General features: G+C 47.6%; 1 protein-coding gene across 1 annotated transcript; it reads right to left on the reverse strand.

Moving 5' to 3' along the window:
• Positions 1 to 12,461: 12,461 nt before the first annotated feature.
• LOC141021905 (uncharacterized) lies at positions 12,462 to 13,397 on the reverse strand. The gene has a single exon (XM_073497759.1). The coding sequence runs from the start codon at positions 13,395 to 13,397 to the stop codon at positions 12,462 to 12,464; it is 936 nt and encodes a 311-aa protein (XP_073353860.1).
• Positions 13,398 to 18,451: the final 5,054 nt, after the last annotated feature.

Raw genomic sequence — 18,451 nt, forward strand, 5'->3', positions numbered from 1 at the left:
TTGCATTGATTTCTACGTTGTACTGCTTCTTATTTTTCGAATTGCCACTTATGACAAGACACTTTTAACTTGGCAGAGTAATATTGGTTGCATCTTTCATATGGTGTCTAGCTTGCATTACTTCTATTTTCTTGAAAATCCTTCTGCTTAGTTTACACATCGTAGCTGTGAATATGTCATGCCGTCCTATTTTTCTTACATATTCCATCCTCATACGGCTGTCTTACATCAAAGTATTGCTTGTCAGTATCATGCATCAATGAGTTCTGAAGAGCGATTTTATTCTTTTGTGTTGTGGGTACGGCTTGACATGGCAAAGTCAAAAAAGAGCAAGGAAAATAATATAGTAGGGAGTGGTGTTACTCGTCGGGTGAAACAGAAAAGGATCTGTCGTCCAGATTCTGCTGGTACTTATAGTGCAGTAGAAGGTCCAAGTCCACCGGCTAAATCTACAAGCACAGTATCACCTGCTCCACCAGCTGCAGCATCAGCTTCAACTGTACCAGCATCTCAACGAGTTACTCATTCGTTTGCTCCGGAACTAGCCAGTTCCCAAGCTGCCTTCACACCTAACACTACTTCCGAAGCACTGCTGACACAACAGGACTTGGCAAGATCAGATGAACCTCATGAGCATCAACACCAAGACGGTACCTGACCGGGTCAAGTTGCAGTTGCATGCTCCTTTATATGTACTCTCACAGTTTGATGTACACTAACACTTTCCATATTCGTTGTTGAACTAGCACCACGGCGCAAGCGGAAACAGACATCAGGGATAATGCTTGACAGATTAACAAAATCTAAAGGAGGAAGAATGGAGATCCATTTTGAGGCAGGTTTAAAAAGGCCACGTGATGCTACAGAGTCAGCCAAGTTAGTATCAGAGGCAGCCGTTGTCGTTAGGTGTCATGCACGTATCCTCCCAATGTGGATCTAGTACAGGAATGAGAAAGACAATACCCAGTTTAACACCTTCCTTGACCATTTATCCGTAAGTAATGTTATTCATCGCAATTAGTAATATTGTCTTGCTTTGTCCCATACTTTCTAGCTTCCTCCTAATAAGACTCACATTCTTTTTTCAACAGATGAGGTTCAAGTTGGATCCGAAAGATGATGCAACTAAACAAGCATGCACTCATGTTTTTTCAGTCTGCTCTGTGACAGTATTGGTACCACCTTAGAAAATCTCACTTTGAAGGCAAGGCTAACAATGAAATCGCCCAAACATCTCCAGTGGAATATATTACAGATGAAGACTGGACAGCCCTCGTTAAACACTAGTCTGATCCAAAGTATCAGGTAGGCTATATGTATTTGATCAGACCACATATTGAACTTGTATTTATGTATGTGCCTTACAAGTGTACCCTCTTCTAGGCTAACTGTTTGAAGAACAAGACCAACCGTTCTAAAGAGAAATTCCAACAGTCAACAGGATCTCGTAGCTATATTGCACACTGCGAGGCTCTTGTAAATAGCTGCTACTTCCTTCTTTTTTCTATGCCATATTATCGTATCTATATTGACTTGTTCCAAATACAGAGGAAAGCTTGTGCGGACCAAAAAGAACCTGAACTGAATGCAGTGCAAATCTTCAAGGATTGCCACACCAGCAAGATGAAGGGCATGAGCACACCAGTTCAAGCCGCTATTGTAAGTCCTTACTCCTCCTGCCTTTGAACTGATTGGTATTGTGATGTGTTCATTTAACTACTTGGTTTGCAGCCAATGTCAGTTACTCTGTTCACTTTTATACACAGTTGTCTTAATGTATCATTTCACCTTACATGGTTTAAAAGAGATGAAGGATATTCTTTTGGTCTTGATTTGTATTCTAGTTGTTATGTTCACGTGCGCACACAATGATAAAATAGCCTGTTTGTTTTATATCTGTTTGCCCATGATATGAATGATGTCATACTATGTTCATCCTACTTTAAACCATGTCTCTTATCCTTAGATGTCAACGAATGTGAGGAAATAGACAATACAGTAGGCATGCTACATGGGCATATGTTCCGAAAGTGATTTTATTATGTAGTTGGCAATACAATACATGCTAATGTATTACAGTAGTTCACCAAAATAAGTTATGTATAAACGTGTAACCTACTTTGTTTGTTTTTGTCTCATTAGTAACTTATCTGGTACACTAATCTACAAGTTCAAACTTTTAGGAAGCTATGGAACAAATGATTGAACAGCCACAACCACCTGAAGGTGACGAGGCTACCACAGGCACAATGTCACCTCTTGTTGCAGTGCGTCAGTATCTCTCCACTAACAGTGCAAAAAGCACCTTCCTGCGTAATTCTAGGTTGGTTGTCAAGGTAACCTCGTCCAAATCGCCTACTGAACAAAATCTTCCTGCTCGACAGAGTGATATATCTGTGCTCCAGACACAAGTCCAATCCCTAATGGACGTCGTTTTGGAAACAAGAATAGTGGTTGACAAATGTCGTCAAGATATGAATGGTTTTGAAACCAGACTATCAGACATTCGCTTCGTTGTTCAAGAGCAATGGCGGAAAAAAGGTGAAGATCGTGCTCCTCCATCAGATTCTACAGCCTGAAACATTAGCACTCGGGTCAAATGATTTGTGCTTCTATACATCTGATGGTGCCTTTATCTGCAAGGACTGTAAACTTTATGCCAACAGGCCTTTTGTTGTGTGGTTGGAATTTATTTTGTTGTGATACAACATTTATGATGCTGCCAAAGGCTGCAATAATTACGACGCTATTTTTGTATAGTGTAGGTTTATCTTAGTAATGTATTCGGCCGAAAGCTTCGTAGGAGCCCAACATGCCAACATTCGTCGGGACCATTCCAATTGGGCTAAAAATGGTTATGGGCCGAAATTTGCATGTAGCCCACTAAAAATATCTGGGCCTAAATCAGCATAAGATTTCATATTTTTCTGGTAGGCATGTGCCCATAGTGGGCCTTTAACAGGCCTAAACATAATTTGGGCCCTCAGTAACAATAGGCTGTTTACATGTGTAAATATCTCGAGCCCATAAAAAACATGGGCCTTTAAAAGATCGAAAGTGAGATTGGGCCCTGATTGTGCCAAATAACCCACTGGTCTTAGCAGGCCGGAATGGTGGCCCATTTATGATGCAGATCTTTCACAGGCCGAAATTCGGATGGGCCGTAAATGCGCCGACCTAATACATGGGCCTTTAACAGGCCGGAAGTTCGCTCGGGCTAGATTATCGTCATTTTTATATGGGTCGTTAATGGGCCCGATGTGACATTGGGCCACATATGGCCCATGGATTTCGTCCGACGTTAACAGGTTAAAAATCACAACAGGCCGAAAGTGGCCCAAATCTATAGTGGGCCTCTAACAGGCCGAATGTTAGACATGGCCGAATATGACCCAAATCCTTCACGATCGTTTATGGGCCAAAATTTTCAATGGCCTGTAAATGGGCCCAAATGAAGCAGGGCGTTTATCAGGCCGGAAATACACTGGGCCGTAATTCGGCCCATATACTTAGCGGACTGTTAACGGGCCAGAAGTGACCATGGGCCATGATGATGACAAGTTTAGGACAGGCCGTTGACGGGCCGATTTGACACTAGCCGTACGGGCCTTAACTGAGAATGTTGGGCCTTTAGCTGGGCCGGCCCATTATGGTCTGCAAAATCTTGTGGGCCTTTAGCTGGGCTGGCCCATTGTGGTCCGCTAAATCTTGTGGGCCTTTAGCTGGGCCGGCCCATTATGGTTTGCAAAATCTTGTGGGCCTTTAGCTGGGCCGGCCCATTATGGTCCACTAAATCTTGTGGGCCTTTAGTTGGGCCGGCCCATTTAAACTTTATGGGCCACTTTTGGGCCCGTCCACGTGTCAACATATCATAGGCCCATCTCGACCGTTGGATGAGTGACACCTGTGCTAACGCGGAGCTGACGCGTGGTTCCGTCGGCCAATGAGAATTTTACACGTGGAAAATCGGCATTGGTCGTGGCTGTTAGCGGGTTATCGAATCCAAAACCGGACCCGATAGCTTAACGGCGTCCCGTTATGGTCGATGCCACGTGTCGGCCACCCTTGACGAAAGCACTTCTATGACGCGCGATTTATCGTCATGGAAGTGGACACTTCCGTGATGATAATTTTGGTAATGTCATGGAACACTTCTACGACAGCACAGGTATGACTATCTTCATTCTGTCATAAATTTGTCATGGATGTACATGCATGACAGAAAACGTGACCTACTGTGACAAACACGTATCATCACGGAAGTGTATTTTTTTGTAGTGGAAGGGAGGGGAGAAGAAAGGAAGGGGAGGCCGACTCCCCCCTTTCCTTCTCCCACTCGGCCGGCGGCCTAGGAGGGGTGCGCCAACCCCTTGTGGGCTGGTGTGCCCCTTCTCCTTTGGCCCATGTGGCCCATTAACCTCCCGGGGGTTCCGGTAACCCCTCCGATAGTCCGATATGTACCCGGTACCCTCCGAAACACTTCCGGTGTTCGAATACTATCGTCCTATATATCAATCTTTACCTATTGACCATTTCGAGACTCCTCGTCATGTCTGTGATCTTATCCGGGACTCCAAACAACATTCGGTCACCAAATCACATAACTCATATAATACAAAATCGTCATCGAACGTTAAGCGTGCGGATCTTACGGGTTCGAGAACTATGTAGACATGACCGAGGCACCTCTCCGGTCAATAACCAATAGCGGAACCTAGATGCTCATATTGTCTCCTACATATTCTACGAAGATCTTTATCGGTCGAACCATAATGACAACATACGTTATTCCCTTTGTCATCGGTATGTTAATTGCCCGAGATTCGATCGTCGGTATCTTCATACCTAGTTCAATCTCGTTACCGGCAAGTCTTTTTACTCATTCCGTAATACATCATCCCGCAACTAAATCATTAGTCACATTGCTTGCAAGGCTTCTTATGATGTGCATTACCGAGAGGGCCCAGAGATACTTCTCCGATACTCGGAGCGACAAATCCTAATCTCGATGTATGACAACCCAACAAACACCTTAGGAGATACCTTTAGAGCATCTTTATGATCACCCAATTATGTTGTGACATTTGATAGCACACAAGGCATTCCTCTGGTATTCGAGAGTTGCATAATCTCATAGTCGAAGGAATATGTATTTGACATGAAGAAAGCAATAGCAATAAAACTGAACGATCAATATGTTAAGATAACGGATGGGTCTTGTCCATCACATCATTCTCCTAATGATGTGATCCCGTTCATCAAATGACAACACATTTCTATGGTTAGGAAACTTAACCATCTTTGATTAACGAGCTATTCTAGTAGAGGCTTACTAGGGACACGGTGTTTTGTCTATGTATACACACATGTATCAAGTTTCCGGTTAATACAATTCTAGCGTGAATAATAAACATTTATCATGATATAAGGAAATATAAAATAACAACTTTATTATTGCCTCTAGGGCATATTTCCTTCAAATACTGCTTCTCAACGGCGACTATCTCCTCAACCTCGGCCTTGAGCCTCTCATAGGTGGCCATTAGAGTTTCTGGGGTAGGCACGGTGGGGCCCTTGCTGTTCTTCCCACTTTCTTGCTTGAGGAGTTCATCCGCCAATGTCGTCAACTCTTTGGACAGTGCTTGTTTCTTGGAGTTCTTTATCTCCATGGGTTGGCCCGCCAACATGGCCAACTCGTTGGCCGGTGCTTGCTTCCTGGAGATCTTTGTCTCGAGTGGGTTGTCTGCCGGCAACTCTTTGCCTAGTGCTCCAGGATCCATCAATAAACTGACAAACAAAAAGCAATCGAAAGGAAACCATAATCGCAATGAAAACAGGAAAAGAATAGGCAGTGAGAATCGGTCAGAGCTTCGCAAAAAGAAGATTCTTGGAATGAAAATATAGTAGCATCACTGATTAGCCCACCCTTCCTTTGTCGGTACAGAAGAAAAATGGCAGAAGTGAGTAGCCTGGAGTGAGGATTTCTTCAAGATAGGGGAGAAAGGGCTTCAACGAGCGTTCCAGTGAAATGATGGTTGCTTCATCCCGTCCAACTTCGAGGACACTTTAGCACTGCTGGTAAAGGTGTGGGTTTTGTGATATGATGGGTCATGACGGTCACACCGGGGTGACTGGTGAGTCTCCACTGTAGCGCCTCGATGTGATTTGGTGGATGGCACACGGGCGCGGATGCTTGATGTCCCGCATGTTTGGAGCAGCTGGTCATAGAGTTTGGACGACGGACGAGGAGCTCTGTCCTGGTTGATTGGTCCCTATGATAATATGTGCCAAATTTTAACTATAAATTTAGCTAACCAAATGTTCATGCATGGCACAAAAAATTACATCATTGAAAACTATGTTCAAATACGAATCCATGGACATAATTTTTGTTAACATGCACTAACATCTTGTGAGTTAAATCTTTGGTCAAAATTTAGCACAAATTGCAAAGGGGACCAATAAAGATTGTACTCTCACATTTTGTTTTGAGGATACTCCCACATAGAAAATATAAATAATAATGCATGTTGGTGCAGACCATGTTTCCGATAATTGAGTCGTGGGCTTGTTCAAAAAATTTACGAGGCAGTGGTTGTTCACTTGATGGAGGGTCTAGTACCAGACTTGAACGATACAAAGTGCGACCTAGCACACCGTTAGGGCTGAAACAAAAGCTCATAGCTCACGAGCAATGATCCCTTGATAGTTCATCTTGTTATCCTCGTGGGTCGCTTCTTAATGAACAAAGCCAATCATCAATTTCTTAAGGAGCTTAACGAACCAGCTAACAAGTTTCACGCTAAGTTCGTTAGTAACAACACAACACATGTTTCATCTTACGTTAATTTTCTTTTAACGAGCTTCGAACAAACCAAGTCGAGCAGGGTTTTTTCTCGTTAATCTTTCAGAGCTTAACGAGCCGAGCCTTAACGACCACGAGCTTAACGAGCACGAACTTAACGAGCCGAGCAGCTCATTAATCCACCCCTGCACACCACTTGGAATAAGCGGGTAGCTATCGCAAAAAACAATCAACAACTAAAAAAAGGTGACCTGGCACCTACACAATTTTAAACGATTGTTCCGATGGAGTGAAAAAAGAAAACTACCCCACTATACGTATATATATCGGCAGGAGCCTCCGCGCTTGCTTGCCAGGGTTGCTCTATTCACACACTCTCATCCTCTCTAGATCTAAACAAGATAGCGGTGGTAACACTGTCTTTCTATCATCATCACTAGCTACAGATCCGGACGTATCCCCTCCACCGGTGAAGGGGAGGAGGGGCAGCGTTTAGCTCGTCGTCGACAGCGAGGGAGGAGACCCACTGCCGGCTGCACCGTTATCTTTGGCCGAGTGCCAGCGCAGGAGGTCCTCCGATCCCTTCGTCGATGCCCTAGTGTGGGCAGATCTGGCCTCCCGCTGCCCACCTATCCACACCCCGACGACCCTCAGGTATATCTTCCTTCGAAACCGGCCCGGATCTACTTCCTCAACTTGCTACGTCGCTGCATGTGCATCATTTTCTACCTCTCAGCCCCCTCGTAGCTAGGATCGATCGGATGGTCCAACGTCACCTATTTTTTTCTATTGTTAGAGGTAAAGCTACTTCATGGAGTCGAATCTTGTACATGGTTCAAACAAGAAATAAAGGGGGGAAAGTTAGTATGTACATCGGACTTGGTACAAACAGGAAAGAAAGGGGGTGAAAGTAGTATAGACTGGTCATCCAACCGGTTTCTTGGTCGAAAAGGGAAATATAGGGGAAACGTTGTACACAGTGGTATGACCAGGACTAGATTTGTTATCCACACATACGAATAGGTGTCTAGAGTGAACAAAAATGGGACCAACCCAGATATGTTGCTTGGATGTTTGTTTCTCGGGGCCTGAATCACCACTTTATGCCCCGGTTTAGGTACATGGTGCTGGACTGCTGGTGCAACCACTGTCCCATGCCCTTATAGCAAATATTTAGCTATTCTTAATCTAATGCCCCTAGTAAAATGAAGCCATGCCACTGTTACAAGCCATGACAAGTTTAACCAATTGTTTTTGTCAGTAATTGTTTGAGACTCTGACTATTTCCTCTGTAGCTTTTTATTCAAACAGGGATATCAATTTCACCTCGTTGCTATTGCGACCTTTTGGTGCACTGCACAAAACACTTCTTAAAAGAAGTGACTTTTGTGTTGTTTAACTGGAATGTCACACCGGAATAGTTGGTTCATTTCGGTGGAACTGCACAAAGGGAGATTTGTGTTCCAATCTTCATCCTCCATATTGGCAACATAACCTTCCTTTAGGTAAGAATGATATTTAATGTATGGGTTCACCTCTATTTTTGCGACTGCCATGAGAAAATAATGCTATTGTTTACTAGTACACTTATACTCCTTCACTGACAAAACCAAATCTGAAATAGAAGGCCAATCATGTACTTAGTTTCACCAATTGGTGAGGAGAAAGAGAAACATAGCAAGAAGAAGAAGAAGAAGAAGAAGAAGAAGAAGAGGAAGAAGAGGAAGAAGAAGAAGGAAATGAAGAAGATCACACGATGGTACCATCCCATGTTATCCTAACATCTTGCTAGTGGTATTGTATTGTTGTGTTGCTACTAGTCTTAATTTACTTGAAGAAATGCACTTGTAGTATGTAGTAGAGTAGTACTTGGCCTGACGAAAGATCATACTAATTAACTAGATTCTGGATGCATGTGTGACCCAGCTCTACACAATCAACAGTGCCAAGGTGATCTTGCTGAAGCCGAGGCCTCAGTCGAGGCCATTCAAGGGCTCCAGCAATGTCTCCCTTACATGTGAGACGATCCTCCATGAGCCCTTCCACTTCTGTTGTCTCTCCTGCAAGGTCACTTAATGAATTAGGAGTACTTAAGTAGCACTAATTAATTGTTGCCTAATTTTGCTATCGGAGTTAAACAAATCTTTAGTAGCACCCTATGCTGAATCATGTACGTGTGTATGTGTGTATGTGGAGGTGAACCATGTGGTGGAGCAGGGAGGGGAACTTGGTAGTGTCATGATATAATAATGCTATTATTTTGCATGTCAATTTATTGCCACTGGTTCAATGAGGCAATGTTTTGCTACTGTATTGTCCATCATGAATTTGATGCTACTGTTAAAGTAATATGCTAATGTCTTTCTATCCTTTCACACTAAGCTAATGAAGGTTTCACCTTGTTCCTACTTGTGCAAACAGGGATCATGTTGTGACAATCGTACATTGGAACTACACAAGACAATGCAATGAACTGTATCCCAGCCAGTGCTTTAACTCTGCTGGAAGTTCTTGATAATCTTTCGATATAATCTCACCACTGGTAAACAAGACTGATGTCAACCATACATTTGAAGTGCACAAAAATATGTACTATTGAATGATTCCACTAAGTGCTTTATCATCTCTTCTCGGACTACTTGAATAAGCTTCTTGCTCAGGTTGGTACCGACCTAAGGCCTTCATCCATATTAGTTTGCTGTCATCTCTATTGGTATCGTGCTAATGTGTTGCTACTGTCATGAGAAACTCCTTTATCTTTGCACGTTAAATTTTTGCAACCTATAATACATGGCAATGCTTTGAGTGTTGAGCTAATTGGAAGTGATTAAATAAACTAATACCTCTCTTTAAGCAAGACTACTATGTTGCTAACTTTACCCATTAAGATAATGGGGGTGCTTCTTTTTTTGGTGAATATGCTTAGCAGCGTATCATTTCATTGATAGGGGGTAGAGAGTTGCGAGTACAAAGAAGAACATGGTGCAGCCTCATAGACATGCACGAGCCGGTGTCAGTGAGGGTGCAAAGTGAGCAGGGGGAGGAGGATGCTCAGCCTCAACACATATATCCTAGGTTACAGGAATAATGCTAGCTAGTCCCATGGCGCCCGCCTTGGCCCAGAGCCGGGCATCATCCTTGATGGCCTTGGTCAGGTCTCCCGTGGAGGGGCGCTGGCCATCGAAGATAGCCGCATTGCGATGCTTCCAAATGGCCCAGGCAGACAGCGCGATGATGGAGTTGAGTCCCTTTCTCAAACAGCCAGGGGATCCCGCAGCCGCTTCGGACCACCAGGCGAAGAAGCTCATGGAGTCGTCCAACGGTGGGGCAATAAGGCGACACCAGGAGAGAATTTCGTGCCAAATGATGCGGGAGAACACGCAGCCCACTAGCAGGTGATCGATGGACTCAGCCTCTTGGTCGCAGAGGATGCAAGCGGGGTCATTAGATAGGCCATGGCGCACTCGCCGCTCCGCGGTCCAGCATCTGTCGAGGTAGGCGAGCCAGAGGAACACTTTGTTGTTGAGGGGAGCCCAGCTCCTCCATAGTAGTTTCTAGCATGGGGGCAAAGTGGAGCCATGGAACAGAGCGCGATGGCAGGAGCTGGCGGAGTAGACTCCATTGGTCGTCCACTTCCAGGTGATGTGGTCGGGCTGATTGGTGAGGGAGAATTGTTGTAACTTGCGCCACAAGTTGATGTACTCGACGACTGCGAGGGGCCCGAGGGTGCCGTGTATGTCTCCGATCCAAGCGCCATTGGTAATCCCATCGCAGACCAGCGTGCGGCAGCGCCGACGACGTGGAATGAGGGATGTAAGGGCGGGCGCGATTTCTGGGATTGACTGACCATCGAGCCAGTGGTCGCTCCAGAAGCGACAGGTTCTGCCATCGCCCACGTGCCATGAGGTTGAGGCACAAAAGAAATGGCATGTATCTTCATCTTGGGGGAGTTGGAGGTGATGCCATGGGCGTGATGGGTCGGTGGCCTTGAGCCAAAGCCAACGACATCGTAGCGAGATGCCGGTGAGGTGGAGGTCCCACACGCCGAGGCCGCCGAACTCGACGGGGTGGCAGACACGCTGCCAGCTGACAAGGCAACAGCCGGAGCTGGCGTCCCGACGTCCATGCCAGAAGAAGTCACGGATGATGCGCGTGATTTTCTTGAGGATCGTTGGACAGATAGTAGTCGCCATGAGGATGTGGACGGGCATCGCAGAGAGCACGTGGTGCACAAGGGCAAGCCGCTCGCCGCGAGATAGGAGCGCGACCTTCCAGGTCGCGAGTTTCCTCGCTAGCTTGTCCACCAGCGGGAGCAGCGCCGAGGAGGGGGTCTTGCAAATGGAGAGGGGGAGGCCCAGGTAGACGATGGGGAAAGCGATGACCGCACACCTGATAGTGGAGGCGATGGCTGTGGCAATCTCCTGACCGCAGCGAATGGGGGTGGTGGAGCACTTAAGGAAATTAGTGCGCACGCCAGAGGCATCGCCAAACACCCACAACAGCTCGCGGAGCATGGCCAACTCGGAGCTGGTTGGGTGGCAGAAGATCACCACGTCGTCGGCAAACAGGGATATACTCGACGCGGCATGCCGGCTGGTGAGTCGTTGGAGCATGCCAGCGTGCGACGCGTGTTGCAGCAGGGAGTTGAGTGTGCCAATCACGATGACGAAGAGCATCGGGGACACGGGGTCGCCCTAGCGTAGCCCGCAAGCATGGTCCACGGGCGGTCCGGAGTTGCCGTTGACGAGGACACGCGTGGATGCCGTGGAGAGGAGGATGCAGACCCACTCGCACCAGCGGTTCCCAAAACCGAGGTGGCGCAGAGTTTGCAGGAGGAAGGGCCAGGACACGGTATCAAATGCCTTCTCGATGTCGAGCTTGAGAAGAATTCTCGGGGCCTTCAGGCTCTGGAGCAGGCGCGCCGTCTGCTGAACAAGGAGGAAGTTGTCGTGCACGCTGCGGCCAGCGATGAAGGCGCTCTAGTTGGCAGAGACGAGCCGCCCCATCTTCGGCGCAAGCCTCAAGGAGAGGACTTTGGCAAAGAGTTTGGCTAGCAGGTGGATCAGGCTGATCGGTCGGATATCGGTGGGCGTGCACGCGTCGGGCTTCTTGGGGAGAAGGATGAGGAGGGCCTCATTGAGCTTGTGAAATCCCCTCCCGTTCATGGCGTATATCTTGTCGAATGCGGCGCATATGTCGGCCTTGATGATAGGCCAGCAAGCACGCAGGAATTCTGCCGTAAACCCGTCCAGCCCGGGCGCCTTGCCTATGGGGAGCTGCTTGACGGCGGTCCAAATCTCATCCTCGAAGAAGGGGTGTTCCAGGTCTGCAAGGTCGAAGTGGCGCGGGTCGATGCAGTCGAGGTCGATGGAGTGATCTCTGGCGGAAGATGCACCCAGGATGGAGCTGAAGTGGTTAAAGGCTGCTTTGGCAATCTCCACCTCGTCGGAAATGATCCTAGAGCCCACACGGAAGGAGGCCACATGATTCTTCTGCGCGCGGTGGGCAGCATGGATTTTGAAGATGGCCACATTGGTGTCGCCTTCGCGGAGCCAGCCAAGACGCACGCATTGGCTAAGGATGGAGCACTCGAGGGACACCAACCCGAGGTATGCCCGCTTGAGCTCGTGGCGCAGCCAAGCTTCGGCCGAGGACATCACACGTGAATCTTGCGCCATGTTGAGGCGGTAGATGATTTCGCGCACAATTTGAAGCTGAAGGGAGATGTTGCCCGTCGTGCGCGCCCCCAGCTCTGGAGACGGCGAGCGGTGATTTTGAGCCTGCTATTTATGCGCCTGAACGGGTCGGGGTCTGGGGGTATAGAGTTCCATGCCTCATCAACTGTGGTGAGGAATCCATCAAGCTTAGGCCAGAGACGCTCAAAGTGAAACCGGCGTTTTCCAAGGTTGCGCGACGCGCAGTTCACCACGAGGGGGCAATGATCGGATACGGCAGTGGCCAGGCATCGTAGCATGTGATGGGGGTTGATGGTCGCCCATGAAGGGGTGCAAAGCACGCGATCGTTCCGCACCAGGGTGGGATTGCTTTGCTCATTGGACCACGTGTATCTCCGGCTGTGGAGGTAGATGTCCCGCAGGGCGTGGTCCGCAATGAACCGTCTGAAGCGGTTCATGGTGCGTGGATTGAGGTTGCCGTTGTTCTTATCCGCACAAGAGGTTATCACGTTGAAGTCGCCACCCAGCAGCCAGCGGCCGGTGATCATATCGCGTAGATCGTGGAGCTCGGCCATGAAAGCGAGCTTCTCATCCATGCCCTGGGGACCATAAACACTCGTGATCCACCATGGGGTGGTGCTGGCGCCAAGGGAGACGGTTGCCGAAACATGAAACGTCCCAATGATGGGGTTGGCAAGGGAAATCCGGTCGCAGCGCCAGGCCAGGAGGATTCCACCCCGGGTGCCCGTGGCCGGAAGAAAGAAAAAGTCCGCGGAGGGGGCGCCGAGCGTCTCCAGAACAAGCAACGATGAGACGGAATTCAGCTTAGTTTTAGAAAGGCACACAATACAGGGGTTGGCCGAGGAGATAACAGAGCGTACAGCTGTGCGTTTGGCGCGACAATTGAGCCCGCGCATGTTACAGAACACTATGGTGAGGTTTTGATCCATGAGAAGGTGGGGGTGTCGTGCGCAGGGCGAGTGCATCATGCCTCGACCAGGCGAGGCGTGGGGGGGCCACTCCATCAAGGAGGCCAGCGGGGACGGTCCAGCCAAAGAAGTCGGTGAAAGCGAGGACGATATCACTAGCCAGGGGCTTGGCAAAAAGCCTGTTGTAGCGCTCAAGAGCCTCGCTGGAGATGGGCTCATCATCCCCCAGCAGCCCGAGGCGACGGAGAAGGACCCGCTTGGCCTTCGTCTCCGAGTCCAGGCCATGATCCACTTTGGCGAGCTGACCACTGCGCCGCGGCGTGAAGTTGGGCGGCAGTTCACCGCGTTTGCGGCGCACAGAAGGGGTGTCGAGCACCGGGGCAGGTCGCGTCCTGATGGAGTTGATGTAGTCCAAGACGTGGTCGGGAACGGGGCAGGAAGCAACGCCGTTGGAAACGCATGCAGGGAGCTGCGTACGAGCCTACATGGTCTGCATGGCCTCGGGGGGTGGCAAGCAATCAGCGGCCGCGGGCGGGCCCCGGGGCAGCAGCGGCACGGGATCGGAGGGTGCGTAGGTCGTGGGCGTGGGCCCAGCGAGATTTCCTGCAGCGCGGGGGGTTTCCGTAGTGGCGACAGGATCGCACTCGGGATCCGTGTGGCCAGACGGGGCAGGCTAGGGGGTCAAGGACCTCGACAAAAGGGGTGAGACCGTTGGCGGCCGCAGGACCAAGGCCGCATCAGCGATTGGCTGGCGCACCTCCAAAGCAGCATCAGGGGAGGTGCGGGCAGGTGAGGGCGGGCTCGAAGTGCTGACAACCACCCGCGTGGGTGGGGTAGACGGGGCTTCCCGCCCAGGAGATGGCGATGGGGTGGAAGGATCCGAGGCAGACCATGACAAAGGACAGGGATCGCGGGGCGCAGCACGGACGAGGTCGACAGCTGGCGGGCCACAGATGGCCAAAGCGGTCGTGGGCGTCGTTTGAACTGGTGGTGCTTCTATTTGTTAGTGTATGTTTCATCAACTAGTCCCACTATTACAGTAAACTCACTCTCTCAATATATGTGCCAACAGGGATGCTTGATTTTGGTGGAACTACACAAAAACTTTGGGTGCTTCATTGCCTCGACTGCATCCTTCCTTTCCCGTCGGTCGCTTATCTCGGCTTCCAATCAAAGGAAATAGTAATTGATATGCTTCCTCACACAGGTTGGTACCGATCTTTATATTGTGCTTGTCATATGTATTGGTAATATGGTATTGTGCTACTGTTGGTCGATTTCATAAATGAGTAACTTGGAGCCTGAACTCGCGGGCAAATCATTACATTGGGCGATTTCAGTAGAACTGCACAAAAAGATCAGATGGGCAGATACTTATGATGTTGCTATGTACTCCAAAGTTCACTCAGACAAGCATTGATGTTGACCAGAAGAAGTGCCAGAGTGAACGCCAACAATATTTCTTGGCGCATAGCCCATAAAAACGCAGTCCAATCTTTGGTCCCAACTTGTGCCTTTTGGTTATCGGCACATATGGTAGCGAACTGTATGGCATAGAGTCTAAAGATTCCCGACAAGTTGGTTGACGCGTATATTCATCTGGCACTTAATTAGTCTGCATGCCAGGGATGCTCCATTTCAGTTGAACAGCACAAAAAATTTGGGTGGTTCATTTTATCGACCGCCTCCTTTCTTGTCTGCAATGTAGAATTTTGGCGAGCTACAGGACCAAGATGAGCCAATAAACCAGTTGGATGAAAGTATTGGCCAAGTTGCTCAAACCTCCCTCAGCATCGAGGCCACTATCTTGAGGATAAACCTACAAGCAAAGTTCAGATTGTCTGTGCTACCTCTCATGTACTCGAAAGTTTGCTCGTACAAGCATTAATTTTAGCAAGAAGTACCACCGAGTGAACACCATTTACTAGTTTGTACCCTAGGTAATTAAAGTTTGTCCATGGATGATATTGGCTATGATCTCTCAATCATTTGGATGCGTAAACATGCTGAACGTGTGTATATCTGAATCTTTTTGTGAATGTTATCTACGAATATTGTCTTGTGATCTATCAATCATTTGGATGCATAGACTTGCTGAACTTGTGTATATATGAATCTTTTGACTTGTTGATTGTGAATATTGGCTATGAATATGAACGTGTCTTGTGAATCTGAGTTTGTTACGAATGTTTACCTTTTCTGTTGTACTTGTGTGCTAACTTGTTAGAATGTCTACTGTGGGATTGTGACGCGTGAGTGTCAACGTCACTCCTTCCCGAGAAGATTTGCACCTGCTTGTTAGGGTAGCAATGGCACGTCAGCTCTTTTATCTTTTTGCTCTGTCTTCCCCCCTCCCCCGCTCAACCCCTGCCATAATGTTTTCAGCCTCAAAACAAACATAGTATTGTGTTGTTTTTTGGCCTTGATGAAAAATTAAGTGCTGCTTTCTGTAGGTTGGCCCGCCCAGCAAATGGGCTGTTGGTCCCCAACAGACTGGGAGGCTAAAAATACAAGTTGTATGGTGCGGAGGCAAGTAAAAAACCGCCATTGAGAGCCATCCACTGAAGAAAAAAATCGCGCCTGATGTGCTTCTTCAGTCGCACCACCGGCCCCCTTTTTAATCCAGTTCTCTCCATTCCCCAACCGCCAGCACGGGACGGAAGTTTATTTCCCCCTCGCGCTGCCGGGGGATTGAAGAAGCGCGACATCGAATCCAACACCGGCGATTGCTGCTTGTCCAAGTGATTTTCAGATAAGAAACTGCATGTTTCAGAGGTAGAGCATTTAAATCAACACACACTTTTCAAACATGGATAACAGAATGTTGGAAATTTTATTCATGGTAAAAAATGGAACTAACGACAAGTTAACAGCATGCTGATCAACATTCATGTATAGCACATCTTCATATGATGCAAAGTCCAAAAGATATGATATTTTCAAAACGGCAAGACAATGTTGAGTGTGCGAAAAACTAGGTAAACTAGGGACGAAATTTTGGCAAGTGTTAGATATTTTTCAACTGCACTAATTGGAATCGAACCCAGGCAGTACAACTTTTGGGTGAGAGGGCTGCAGCCACCGGGCTAGTGCGGTATGTTCGAAAGAATGAAGGTGTCTTCCCCGGCTCCGGTTCTTTCCCGTCCGTGTGCGCTCGCCGTGGCGCCACCGCCGTATGCCATTGTCAACATGCTCAACAAGCGAGAGGAATCCGGAGAGGACTGTACGCCGAGAGGCTGACAGTTGGGACCCACCAGGTCCAAGCCGTACGCAAGCAAGTGCCTCATTGGAAAAATAAGCTTCCTCCTAATTGTATACTGATGTTGGGGCCAACGGGTTTGTCAACCTAGTCAATAAACAAAATAAATTTCCAACGATGACTGTCATCGGGGAGCTTTTTTTAGGGGTATCGGGGATCTTTTTTTTGCGGGAAAGGGGTATCGGGGATCTAGCTGGTATCATTTTTTTCAGAGGGCGAACAAGTATCAGCTAGGCCTAAGTTTTGTTTTTTAACATGTGTAGCCCATGACATATCGAGACAGTGGTTTCAACTTATTTATTGAGGTCCATCATGTACGTACCGGCCTATGGGCCTCCCAGCGTAGGTTTTACTTTTTCTTAAACATCGGCAGTCCAATGTATTTTTTTAATAAAACGCAGGTCTATGTTATGTTTATCTATATATAAGAATAATAATGCAGTGTCCAATTTATGTTTTCCCTTCTAACCACATTATATATATTTATATTATTACTATTATCGTATATTTAATTTTTTTGCAGGGATATATTTAATAGAAACTTATATATACATTATAAAAACATCACACATCTTATTAACTTATAAAAATAAATGTTTAACAGAACTTGGCAAGGGAAATCATGGTTGTTTTTGACTCTCAGGCAAAGAAAATCCTGGTGATTGCATACAAAAGCTTGCGAAGATTTTAAGGACCAATGTAATAATAACACACTCATTTTTATTTTGAGCAATAACTCGCTAATTTGTAAATTTTATATATAATAAAATGTGTAGCTCCGGTTTATTTTTTGATATTAATTGCTCCTTTTAACCTAACATTAAAAATAGAACAAGCCCAGCTAATTCGTGTATTCAAGAAAGTGCAAATGGGCTATGATTTCTTAGAAAAAATTAAATGGGCCGCATTGACGCAAAATTATTTGTTCACCCAGCCCAGGAAATGGACTGTAATTTATAGAAAACATGGGTTAAATATATGCCACATTTTTGCAGGCTGACATGTGGGCGAATGTCGAAGCCTACGCAAGGCGTTGTTAACTTAGTCAACCAATGATTCTGACATCGATAGTCGTTGGATTTACATCCAACGGCCGGTATTCATCTTCAATCTCTCGTCTTCTTCCTCCAGCGTCGCCGGGACCTGCTCCCGCCTCCGACTGCTAGGAGCTCTGCTTAGCACGCTTCACTGCGAAGCGCTACCCCACCGTCGGCCAAGCCATCCCCCACCCCTCCACACTTTCTGTTATTCTCCGCCGACTGCAGAACCACGCTGCACCAGAACCAGTTAACCCTCGTACACCTCTTCGTCTGCGACTCCATTGCCGCGTCTTCCCATCACCGGCTCGTTGTCGTCTGGGGCCTCGCCGTCGTCCACCGCCTTGGTGCGCTCGGTGCGGCGTGGTCAACAAACAAGAGTCATCGAAAGAGGACTGTACGTGGAGAGGCTGGCATGGGGATGCACCAGGTCCATGGACGCACGCATGCAACCGTCTCCTTATTACACGAAAATAAAATTATTCCTCCCCCTGAAAGTTGGGACCCACCACGTATATCTTCGCAAGGAAGGAAGTGCCTCCTTATTCCTGCCCCTGATAGCTGGGACCCACCGGCTACATCTTCGCACGCAAGGAAGTGCCTCCTTATTACGTGAAAAAAAACAATTCCTCTCCATGATAGTTGGGACCCAGTAGCTATATCTTCGCACGCAAGGAAGTGCGTCCTTATCCTCCCTGACAGCTGGGACCTACCTGGTCAAAGCGTACATAGCGGTCTCTGTCTTG

This window comes from Aegilops tauschii, chromosome 4 (assembly GCF_002575655.3).
Source record: "Aegilops tauschii subsp. strangulata cultivar AL8/78 chromosome 4, Aet v6.0, whole genome shotgun sequence".
NCBI lineage: Eukaryota > Viridiplantae > Streptophyta > Magnoliopsida > Poales > Poaceae > Aegilops > Aegilops tauschii.

Bases quoted from the DNA above. Each gene is read 5' to 3' on its own strand.
- LOC141021905 (XM_073497759.1), bottom strand. From the start codon at position 13,397: ATGCGCGGGCTCAATTGTCGCGCCAAACGCACAGCTGTACGCTCTGTT.